Here is an 11,606-nt window from a genome sequence, read left to right as displayed (position 1 = left end):
ATCAGGCAGTGCGTAACGTGAGCAAAACGAATTCTAAAATGATTACTACCCCGCGATAGTGCCTATTCTTACTGTGTATGTAATGGCTTGCTATATTGTCAAGAAAAGGTTTGAAGGCATTCCAATTTGCTATCAAAGCTGTTTAATGAATTATCATCTATCATTCAAGTTTTTCTGGTGTTGTAATTTTTTCACTTTGTATACAGTTAGCAGGGTCAGTGATGATAATGAGATGAGGCAGTGCTGGGTACGCAATGATAACAATAATGTAAATCTGTATGAAATTAACCGTTGTGCATATTGCTGTTAGACAGGTGCATATTGCTGTTATACGTGCCTGAGGCCAACCACCGTTGGCATAAATGATGTTCATAGGTCTAAGTACATGGGGATTGTCTTACAAACGGTTATTATCCCATAATGGTAGTTAATTGATGCAAACAAGGGTTTGTATACACACCACTGAGGCCAAGGTACACTTGTAAAGGTTGTTAGCTTTCGTAGTTATCGACATACAGACGTCACCAAGGTGGGCATGTGACGTACGCAAGGTCGTTTTTTGTTGCTGCACGTTTGAAAAATGTCCGCGCGCAGGACTTGTTACATAGATATGCCCTTAGCATGACCTTTCCTCTCTAATCATAATACCTGATATTGAAAAAAAGTATCCCGTGAGAGAGGCACTGAAAAACTGTGTGGCTAATATCTTACTGCTGAAGTGTTTGTGAGTGCTGGCATGTCAACCATAATATGATAACAGGAAAAGAACATATCATAGCAGATTTGATTTATTTTACTATTGCTATAGGAAATCGGAGTGTTACTTTCTAGTTTGATTACGACAACGAAAAGTGACAAGCAATTCGAGAGGCTTCACACTGGGGTCAAATCCATTTTTGGAAGGTGATGAAAATTGACACATCAGCCACGGATACAATAGTAGCCTATAGGACCATCCTCAATGCAGATTAAACCCGGACCGCAAGAGGTCGTCGTGCAGAAGCCGGACCTGGTCGCCTTTACTCCAGTTGGTACTGTGGTGAAAAAGGGGGGGAAATCAAACTATGACAATATGCCAAGAAGTCTAGCATGTTTCCCTCACGAATTGCATTTTTTAAAACTGACTATGCTCTTTTGTTTGTTGTTTTTCTTGGGTTGTTTTTTCGTTGTTGTTAATGTATTTATCGCATACTAAATACACAAGTGAAAACTATAACTATATCATAATACATAAGGGTGGTCGAAAGCTAGATATGTGTATATGTGAATAAGAGGTCGCCATTTAGATGATTATATTTTTGATATGGGATCAATAACATGCTATAGATTTGTGGGTGGCAATAACTTGAAGAGTATAGCTGATGAGTATTATTATTGTAATTATAATTTTAATGTTTGAACTATTTAGCCATGCTAAAATAAAACGTTTAGACATATTTTAACTATCGTATCGATAAGGAAAGAAAATAAGAGAAAATACTCTTTAAAAGTATTTCAAAAGGTCTGCTACCTGAACAGTGGATCCCGCCAGCTTGGCCGCCATGGCTTGAGCAGGTCCAGTCAAACGGACAGGGGTTGGGATTACACGGGTCGACTAAAAGAAATGGAAGTACAAAAAATGGGACGTTTGCTACATACATATTTGATGTGCCTTTATATCTATCTAGATATAACGTTAGAGTTGATATAACATTGCACTAATAAAAAATTGCTATAAGAAAAAGTATCAAGTATCAAGCTATCAAAGTATTGATCGTGAAATTACCTGTCTCACAAAATGGCCCGCTGTACCCTTGAGGACAGATGCAGAAGAAGCTGGATTCCCCAAAACAGGAGATGCAGTACCCTCCGTTCTGACACGCGTTCGGCTGACAGGGTCCAGCGGCTGGGGAAATACGCGATGGTTCACATTTTGCTGGTTACATTTATTGGTATTATTCAACCAGAGTTCCATGACCTCACCTTTGCCAATAAATTAACCTTTAGGACTGATGCAAGGCCAGGATTCATCCACAACTTCTAGAGTTTTTATGTTTACATGCAAACGCAAACGCAAGGTTAATCAGACATAAAGCAGGAATAAAACTTTTAAATGAAGTAGAATTGAATATCCACTCACTGGATTCGCAGATGTAGTTGTGTTGCTCCTCGCAGCGCTGGTAAGTCCCCTTGTAGCCAACAGCACTGTTCAGCAGCACGCAGATGTCGAAGTTGATTGCGCCGTTATTGTACATCCACAAAGAAGACGTTGCTATAGAAAAAAATGTTTATTAGAACAATGAAGAGGTTGACCTAGAATGACGGTAGACATATCTTTCAACGTCCCTAATCTGGTAGGTTTTAACATCATATCCTTTGTACCTTCGCTATCATTATACTACTAGCTATGGGAGAGAGACGAAAGACGAGACGATACTTCACTTTCTCTGTCATTGTCTGTATCTACAACATGACCCGGAAGAAATGGTACCTGACAAGGTAGATCCAACCCCGAAGCCACAGGAAGATGATGATATCTTGTTTTCGATCCAAAACATTCCGTCATGTGCAAGGACCAAATGACTTGCAATTAACTGCTGCTCTGCAGTTTCATGGATATTCGCAAGGTGGCCGTACATGCTGACACATGCACTAGATGCCTCCTGATTGGACAGGCTGTCGTCCGAGAACCGATAACACTTGTCGGACTGCCAAACTAGAGATGAATAAGGGAAAAGAATTTAAAGACATAGAGTTTTAATTTTTTTTCTTTTTATAAGCTGCCTTTTGGGAAATGATTTTCAAATAAATTACTTCCTTATGCACTGATTTTGTCATTTATGCTATGTTTTGTTTATGTTAAGTCCGTATAGATTGACAGTAGTAGTATTAGTAGAAATTGTATGTTATTTCGTTCTAGGACATTCTGATAACTTAGGGATTTTGTTGATATGTTATTTTGGAAGAGTGCTCAAGATGCTGCCGTCATCGGAATCACCTTAAAGTCACAACAAAACTTAAGCACATTGACAAGGACCTACGTTTCGTATGTGAGACCAACAACGTGGCGCTATTTTCTTTCAACTATGCCCATTCTTTTCTGTTCCGATAAGGGATTGCATACTTATGACCTCGTCGTCGTCGAATGCATGCTTACCGAGGATCTTCTCAAGAAAGTCTGAGGATATCTTAATCGTAAATACCATGAAAACAATTAATGCTGCAAGTTCCTCATCTTCATGCGATGGACGGCCATCATCACTGATCTCTTCAAATTCACTACATTGTATAATATAATATAATATAATATAATATAATCTGAAGCAATTATGTTCGTAAACATTACCTGTTTCACAATGACTTCCCGCTGAGTTGGGTGGACAGACACAAGTGTAGCCGTTCACGTCGTCTTGGCAGGTCCCTCCCGACTTGCATGGATTGCTTGTACAGCTACCAACCACTTCGAAAAAGGTCAGAGTAAAAAAAACACACAAAAAACAAGGTTTATAGACGGTGTTGCCGCAATGCCACAATGCGTATGTCACAGTACAACAGTTTTTGATAATGTGTTATGTCCACTCCTACTCTGCACGTAATTTGTCTATGTAGCCACGCACAAACATGTACATTTACATATAAATTGAAGAGAGATATTGTGACCTTGTACAAAAAGAAAACCTTCTCGATATAGTACAGATAAACATAAATAAGCCAACATAATGTTGTACATAACATGAAGTACCTGGAACGATTGGATCAGGCGTATTTCCTGCAACGGTCGTCGTGGAAGTTGTTGTTGCTAGGGGAGTTTCAGTCGTAGTTACCGGCGCCAATGTTGTTCTTATCCAAACAACATAGAAGAATAACTCTTTAGATAGTAGAGATCAGATACTGTCAGATAAGGAACTCAAGAGACTCTAAGAATCGACGGCAATGTCAGAAATTGTGAAGGTTAAGAATGTCTAAGCTGAAAGATAAAGTTGTTCTAACTTGAAGATAGCTTACTGGGAGCAGGTTTCTTTGCATGCAGGGACGTCCAACTCCCCACACCAGTCGCAGTGAGATAGGGCCTCACAGGTGATGTTGTCAGTCCTGAGAAATGAAACAAATTGATCTAAAATCTGATGTGCTCATCGTCATGTTACATGATGAACTAACGATAACCCTAATATTTTAACATTGTAAGCCTAGACCGCCATATTAATAAAACAGTACATAAAAAAATAGTCTAATGCACCACCCGTAATCACCTCAGATAGCCAAGTGTTCAAGACATTGAGAAGGCTGTTCTTTAATGTGGTGGCCTTGGGTTGCTTGATAAATTTTGAGAGTTGATATCTTTATTTTATGCAAATGATGGCTAAAGAATAATGTGAAGCTTTTTAATATCATTTTTCGTTACATGATTGAAAAAGATGTCAGCGTGAACAATACCCCTGTATTAATATCATGAACGTATTTCATCATTTTAAGTGGTTGCATTTTATTGGAATACAGAAAACTTGCAATCACGGCTATTTTGTACATGCACTATTAAGGCCTTCAGCGATCAAACGTACTTTGCACTACACCGTTCCTCACAATCCTGCATCTCTGGGCCAGGTGAATATGGCGGCCCCTCTCCTTTGATGTCAATGTCTTTATGCGGGGCTGAAATATGGAAGTGAAAGACATCGATTTGTACAAATAACTTTGTTAACTTCTAGGAAAAATTACAAGTGAAGAATTGACATGGTATGAAGGATGACTTATCAAAATATGCAGTCCAGAAACAGCTGAAGTGATTTGCATTCAAGAAGAATGTTTCTTTAATTTGGTTAAGCTGTACTCACAAGGGCACGGGATGTCGGACAGGAGACGGAAGATTTCATTGGTACAGGACTCGTAGTTCCAGTCACAAACACATGGACACTAAAAACAAAGAAAGGACGTAAAATACTTGCGGAATAATACTTAAGGTCGATAGATGAAAGTGTGCTGTAAATGCAATATCGCCATAGTCAGAGGGTAGTTACCATGTAATACTCGTTAGTACTTAGCAGTAATGAACAATAACATAAGGCCGGATTAGATATGGCCAAGAATGTAAGAAAACCCCATGTTCTTTCAAAAGAAGGACATAGTGAATGGTATAATTCTTTTTGTTTTCAGTAAAAAGATCGAATCATTCTGGACCCAAATAAGCTACATTGGTTTAACTAGAAGATATAAGTTAAAGGACAAGCAAGCAGTTCAGTCTTTTTACAATAGGTCACTAGTTCTACGATTTACTTAATTAAGATTCACCTGACAAACTTGCAGATCTTCTGTACTGCATGTCTGACAAATATCATTGCAGGAACAGTTCTGTAAGAAGAGGTAATAATTGTCATTTGACATTTGAGTTATAAAAACTGTAATATTGACAGTTATACCAGCACCCACACAACAAATAGACAACACATTCAAATAAACTAGGTAACCACCTAAGAGACAAAGTATTGTCGATACAAACTCAAGCCAAGCTTAAGCGTCAGCTGTGTAGCAGGGAATATGAAAATGGCTTTGTACGACATACATGTATTTATATTCTAGACGAAAGCACATACACATACACGGTATCCAACAAATAGCATGACAAGCACGTCAACGCTGCCGCCTGTAACGCCTAACTACTGCATACAAATGTGCTGCCATTTATTTGAACACATTTCTACATAAACGTGTTGTAATCTAAAGTGATCTACAAAAAGGTCTAGAGTCATTTTCCTCCCCAACAAGCGAAGCAAGCAAAGCTGTACAACCTGACTGTTATCCCAAACCTGGTTGCCGCCGACTATGACAGGACGGTCGTCACAGTGGTAGGTCTGTCGGTTGTGCAGGGTGAGAATGAAGGTGTTGGTGGCGTTGATGGGATACAGGGCGAACTGGTAACACGGCGGGCCGGTGGTGACCTCCAGGCCGATAAACCCAGTTGTGTCGTAAAACAGCTGGGAATTCTGGGTAGCATAGTTGTTGCACCATTCCGACTGTAGAAGCAACAATTTTGTGTATGTTGTTTGTTACTGTTACTGGGCCCTACATGTAGTGTACTATTTATATTATAAGCAGTACATAAATGAAGCGCTCGATTCTGCTACTTGAATGGCTTGGTGATGGACATCTGAGATCCCCATGATGATGATAATGATGAAAATCTTTTATGTCCACTCTACCAAACACGTTTTACATGTCACTGATGATATGGGACAACACTCTAACGATCATGGCAGTGTTTTGGTACATGTATTCTTTGCATATTGTGGTATGTGTGTCTTATGATTTCTCTTACCCTGAGATACTCTCCTCTGACGGTGAGATACTTGGCCAGCCAAGGGAACCTGTGAGTCAGGTGGTCGTGCTTCATGCTCCGGGTGTTGTTGTTGAACGTTGAGACATAGCCGCTGTCCAACGACTCCATGAAGTACCTACAGAGTAAGGGGGAAGGGCGAATAGAGTATTGTGTGTTTGGATAATCATACATAAGAGAAGCTATTATACAATGTTTGGTGGCTAATATCATTAAATGTCTGATTGGAATAAAGTTTCCGAAATTAGTGGGTCTGCAAATTTTTAAAAGCGCATGTCTCACTTAATATGGGCGACATATTTTGAGATACATGGTATCTTTTATGCGCCATTGGATGCACTTAGGATAACACAGATCAACCAATCTAAATGAGCACTGCATAATAAACAAGAGTTCCACGACCTCATATCTCCATGAACAATTCTATTCATGCAAATGACTTACACATTCACTAATATATGTTTGGTCATAAACACCTTTATCTAACTTCACATGTTGCAATATTGACAGTCCTATAATTTTCCAATTAGATGAATTATGGTGTTTTGCATTGATTATGCAAATTAGGGATTTATTGCATAATTGGTATCTGTTGATGTTCCACTTTCCATAAACTACATATGTTGCATGTATTTGAGTCTGATAATGGAAAACACTGCAATTATAGAATTTCCTCATTAGTTATGCAAATTAAGTCCTAATTAGCAAAGTTTGCACTTCATTGCCTACATCTCTGTCTAAGCTACCTGTATACTAAATTTCATGGAAATCCATCGTTCCTTTGTTCAGTTATTCTCCTTAGAAGATTTTCACGATAACGCCCCTGCAGTTCCAGAGGAAGCTGCTAGAGAGCCCAAGCCCACACCACGTCTTCATTACACCACAAGCTATCTGCAGTACCAAGGTCACATGCTAGGGGGCTCAAAATCGACCTAGAATTTCGGCTTCACAACACCCGCCCACATACCAAATATCATTGTAATCCATCAAAAGGTTCTTGAGTTATGCTGACTAGAGTGGTCCGGAAACACAAACAGACAAACAAACAAACAGACAAACAGACAAACAGACACACACACGCACAGACACACCCAAAACAATATCTCTATTTTTCATCGAGATAAATATGCGATTTTCAGTTTATGAAAAGAGAGAACAGTGAAAAGTTAAGCCAGCTAGAACTGATTAGAAGATATAAGTAGTGCACGTATAAAACATGACTCACCCACTGTCGTCTAACAGGAAGCAGTCGTATTCATCAGATAGACATTCGGGAACCTGTAATGATATTAGAAATGAGTGAAATGCCATCAGGGCCCTGATTACTTATCAAAATGTGTATAAGACATCAATGGCATCAAATTTGCTTAAATAACAAAAACCATAATAGCATTGTCTAATAACATAAAATGTTATCAGCTGAGGACACCTGATTACAGATAAAAGAAATACCAGAAGTTGCTAACTTTCCTCAAGTCTCTTATTTTAAGCTTCCTTCAAGTTGGTAAATGATAATAAAAGAGTTGAACCAAATTTATATTTAACATCATTAATATAACAAAGTAAGTTTTTGTCGCTTACCTCCGTGTACAGCATGGAGTAGTAGTACGTCTCCGTGATGTCAGCCGCAATGACTCCGAACACTTCTTCGGTTCTGCAAACAACACGCGGCTTTTCAATAATGTATATATTGAAGTAAATTTAAGAAATGGCGGATTGGCAGATTAAAAACGTCGTACGGACAGGGATTTATAATAGGATACCCCTTAAAGATTAATAATCGGTATGTATGAGAAGAAATATATTGCTTTGTACCTACTTGCTTCTGTAAATAACAAGCTATCCCTTTAACATCGTTTCTATTTTTGAGGAAAAATAAGGAATGACAAGCGATAACACACGGCTTTTGATTTTACCCGGTTATACTTTTAACTTGATGATTATGCATAGAAGCAAATAATGTTGACACGGATACAAGGATTCTTACTTTGTGTGAGAGATGACCCTGCTGATGGTGACCATGTTGCCGCCACCGAACGGACTGGGAACCGGACGGGAGAAGGTGTAATCTTCAGGTCTGCTCAGGGCACGTGCATACCTACAGTGGGGTGGGGGCATTTTGACATCTAGCGGTTACTCCTTACTCCTAGCCTGTAAACTTTACCTTCAAATAAAGATTTCGCGCAAACAAATAATCATAGTTTCATTTTAGTTAGACTCTTGTTTTAAACCAACACAGCTTTCGCTTTAATGGTGTTGTTCTTCTTGCTCGATAATATATAACTGATAGTTCCGACAGTTGACATTAGAGAAATCTGAAAGTAACTCACCATGTCTGCCGGGTGGGGTCATACCGCTTGTCCGTGATAATTCCGGGTAATATCCTGAACACACCGTTCTCTGTGCCGAAGTATCTGTCAAAATCCAACAAGAACGGATGCATGACAGCTTATACATAAAGCCCGAATTTCCCCCTAAACATGGAATTACTGTATGATAACGATATTTTATCAAACAGCTTGCGCATGCAATCAAAGCTTATTATTTGTTTGAGGAAATGAATCATCATCTTCATATTAGTTTTCCCCTTATGACCCCGTGAGGTGCAAAGTAGAGGCGAGGAGGTCCCAGGCTAAGGCGGGATGGTTTATCCTTACGCCAACGCACTACTACATCTAATAGCAGGTTATTTGCCTCCCTGGCCATCTTACCTCCATACGGATTCCTGACCGTTCTTCTTCCAGTATTGCTCCATCTCAGCTGACACTATTGCGTCACTTCGGGCTCCACCTATTAGTCCTGGGTTAAGCATTTCGTTTCTTCAGTATCCATATTCTTAGATCTTGTAAGCAATGGCATTGTCTAATCGTATACTAAGATTTTAGGAAACAAACTTGTGGTTTTAGAACATGCAGACTCTTCTTGCGAAATTGGTATTCTGCCCACATACATTATTGCACAGATCTAGTATCACGAAAATATATTAACTGAAAAATATCTAATGAAAACAAATAAAGTACATCATTCTAATAGATAAGTTACGATTTTAATCAGATAAATCATGAGTCATTTCATCACAATGATGAACGGTATATATTCATTCATCAACTAGTTTGATGTCCAACATTATACTTATAATTGATTGATTTTATGTGAATACTGAATACTAATGCATGTAAAGATTGGTGAGGTTGCGAATCAATCATGGTTTTTGCGGTTAACGTTTCATTGAGAACATTAGATGATTATCTATAATTACAACATTACTGTGACCAGCAAAGCATTTTTCTACCTGGATTAGCCATTGTTCCTGTAAAGTCGTTGATGAAACGTTCGATGCCCACCACATCTTCAAACGTCTCCAATGTGTTCAGGTATTTGATAGGATCAGCGAATGCCTCTGGTGGGAACTGTAGGTTTCAAAGATTATCTATATGTGATAAACTGATAATAGAACTAATATTTAACATGTATAGTGTGTTGAAAATAATTCTCTCATTGACATACAGCGTTTACTGAACAGACCTTTCCACATTAACCAAGTCGACATTTGGAAAAAGGAGATATTTCTTGCCATTAAAGTAAAAAGCGAGGCTGATGTTTGATCAATACAAATAAAGTGGACTTGATTCAGAGTGATTCAGCTACCAAGGGATCGTTTCAATGTGAATATGTTTAATAAATATCATTTTAAACGTATCATGTGTTCAAGAAACGTTAAAAGGCTATGATACTTAAAATACTGAAGTTGAAAACACATAGCAAAAATGTTGTCTTGTATGATGTATCGTAGAATGTATATTAACGATACCTTGATAGTTGACTCATCAGGTGCGGCGTACTCCCCATACAGACTGCAGAACTCTGTGTCACCGGTGGCGTTGTTCATGTACAGCAAGTCCAGTCGGTGGTACTGCACATTTGTGTTATCCGCTGGGGTCACCTACGGCCATGCACAGATGCTTATCAATGCAGTCAAGAAATATTATTTGTGCATCTTTGGTTACTTTAGCAGAAATAAGCAACCTCAGCTAATGCTAAAATGATCTTATGCATGCAACTTTTGTTTGTTAAGTTGATAATCATGTTTGATTATATTGATGATTATATTGAAACTTATCAGTTTCGATGTATTTTGGTTCAATCTAAAATGATTTGAGTACATTTCAACAACATAGAATTAAATAGTAAGGAAGTCAAACAACCTCACCCTTAGGTTTGTAAACAATGCATACCACATGGATATAAGCCTTTCATAAAAATGTGAAATTTTTATGACAGATTCTATAATTTTCTATTTTTTCTATGATTCCTTCGTCTCTAACCACACGCATGTCACATGATACAGGAAGTATGTCGTCCAACTGTGTAATCAACATTTTGCGACCTCTTAATAGAATTATGTTCACATCTGAAAGAAAGATACCTTAGTAGGAATGGCTATGGTCTCATCGTCTTCATACAGGCAGAGAACCACGCTGTACTTGGTGTCAGGAATGGGTTCGTAGTAGAAGGTTGCAGCTTTCTCTATGGTCACGGCCCCGTCGAACTGTGCATCCCCGCGCGCAATCGAGACTTTTACCTGCATAGAATTTGCAGCGTTACAACGGACACTGCTGTAACAAACCACGTTACAATATCTATTTATATATTTACATTAATAGCGATGATGTAACCATTTTGTTTGATGTACAGATATTATCCCTTCTCTCTTTTGAAAGTTAATGCAATCGTATTCTGTAACAATTTCTACGATTACTTTCTGTAAAGTTTTGTTTTTAAGTAAAACGTCTACTAATATGATCTTCACTAATACCAAAATTGCTTTGTAATCAAAATAAAGGAGTTTGTAAGTAATATTGGTATTGAAGTGTCCTAACCATAGTATAATAGTCTCCTGTGTCTCCGTTCAGAATCTCGGTGACCTCCCTTGACCTTAGAGCTGACTCCATCGCCTCCAGCCCGAGGAAAGTCGGTTCTGACCTCCACTCCATAGGTTTGGGCAGGTTCCTGTGGATGAGGACTCGGCCGTCTGTAGAGGTATAGAGTAATACATGGTTGAAGACCATTTTTTCGTGTATATGGTGCCATAAGGCATGGTATTTTGCTATAACCACAGAATAGACCACCAAGTGAGTGCTTGGTCAATTTCACCTGGCTATTGATAATTATCCTAATCAACCTGCTTTGAATATACATCATACTAGATTAAAATGGACTCATAAGCATTTTTACAATATACCATTTCAAGTAAAGTACCGTAATAACAATATGGATTTGGTGCTTTAAAAGTAGCCGA

The 11,606-nt window shown here is 38.5% G+C and overlaps 2 protein-coding genes across 2 annotated transcripts; both read right to left on the bottom strand.

Moving 5' to 3' along the window:
* Nucleotides 1-772: 772 nt before the first annotated feature.
* Nucleotides 773-2,563, bottom strand: LOC136436004 (protein delta homolog 1-like). Its single transcript, XM_066429718.1, has 5 exons — nt 2,471-2,563; nt 2,120-2,251; nt 1,766-1,885; nt 1,511-1,594; nt 773-1,034 (listed from the first exon to the last, which is right to left on the bottom strand). The coding sequence occupies exons 1-5, from the start codon at nt 2,535-2,537 to the stop codon at nt 922-924; spliced, it is 516 nt and encodes a 171-aa protein (XP_066285815.1). The 5' UTR covers nt 2,538-2,563; the 3' UTR covers nt 773-921.
* A 10-nt stretch (nt 2,564-2,573) lies between these two features.
* LOC136434863 (VWFA and cache domain-containing protein 1-like) lies at nt 2,574-10,895 on the bottom strand (the record flags this gene model as incomplete). Its single annotated transcript, XM_066427945.1, has 17 exons — nt 10,734-10,895; nt 10,119-10,250; nt 9,600-9,717; nt 9,019-9,106; nt 8,638-8,721; nt 8,295-8,405; nt 7,889-7,961; nt 7,533-7,585; nt 6,290-6,425; nt 5,781-5,987; nt 5,266-5,325; nt 4,812-4,890; nt 4,539-4,629; nt 3,985-4,071; nt 3,722-3,819; nt 3,326-3,439; nt 2,574-2,695 (listed from the first exon to the last, which is right to left on the bottom strand). Coding segments are annotated over exons 1-17 (1,815 nt in total), but the record flags the coding sequence as incomplete, so codon positions are not given.
* Nucleotides 10,896-11,606: the final 711 nt, after the last annotated feature.

This window comes from Branchiostoma lanceolatum, chromosome 5, assembly GCF_035083965.1.
Source record: "Branchiostoma lanceolatum isolate klBraLanc5 chromosome 5, klBraLanc5.hap2, whole genome shotgun sequence".
In the NCBI taxonomy this organism is placed as follows: Eukaryota; Metazoa; Chordata; class Leptocardii; order Amphioxiformes; family Branchiostomatidae; genus Branchiostoma; species Branchiostoma lanceolatum.
The sequence above is the reverse complement of the archived record's forward strand: the minus strand, read 5'-3'. Positions and strand labels throughout refer to the sequence as shown.

Excerpts from the sequence above, each read along its gene's own strand:
- LOC136436004 (XM_066429718.1), bottom strand. The coding sequence starts at position 2,537 with ATGTTTTGGATCGAAAACAAGATATCATCATCTTCCTGTGGCTTCGGG. Across the intron at positions 2,252-2,470 it reads GGTTGGATCTACCTTGTCAG|CAACGTCTTCTTTGTGGATG; the intron begins GTACCATTTCTT and ends TTTTTTCTATAG. Across the intron at positions 1,035-1,510 it reads TGGCGGGATCCACTGTTCAG|TACCAACTGGAGTAAAGGCG; the intron begins GTAGCAGACCTT and ends TTTTCACCACAG.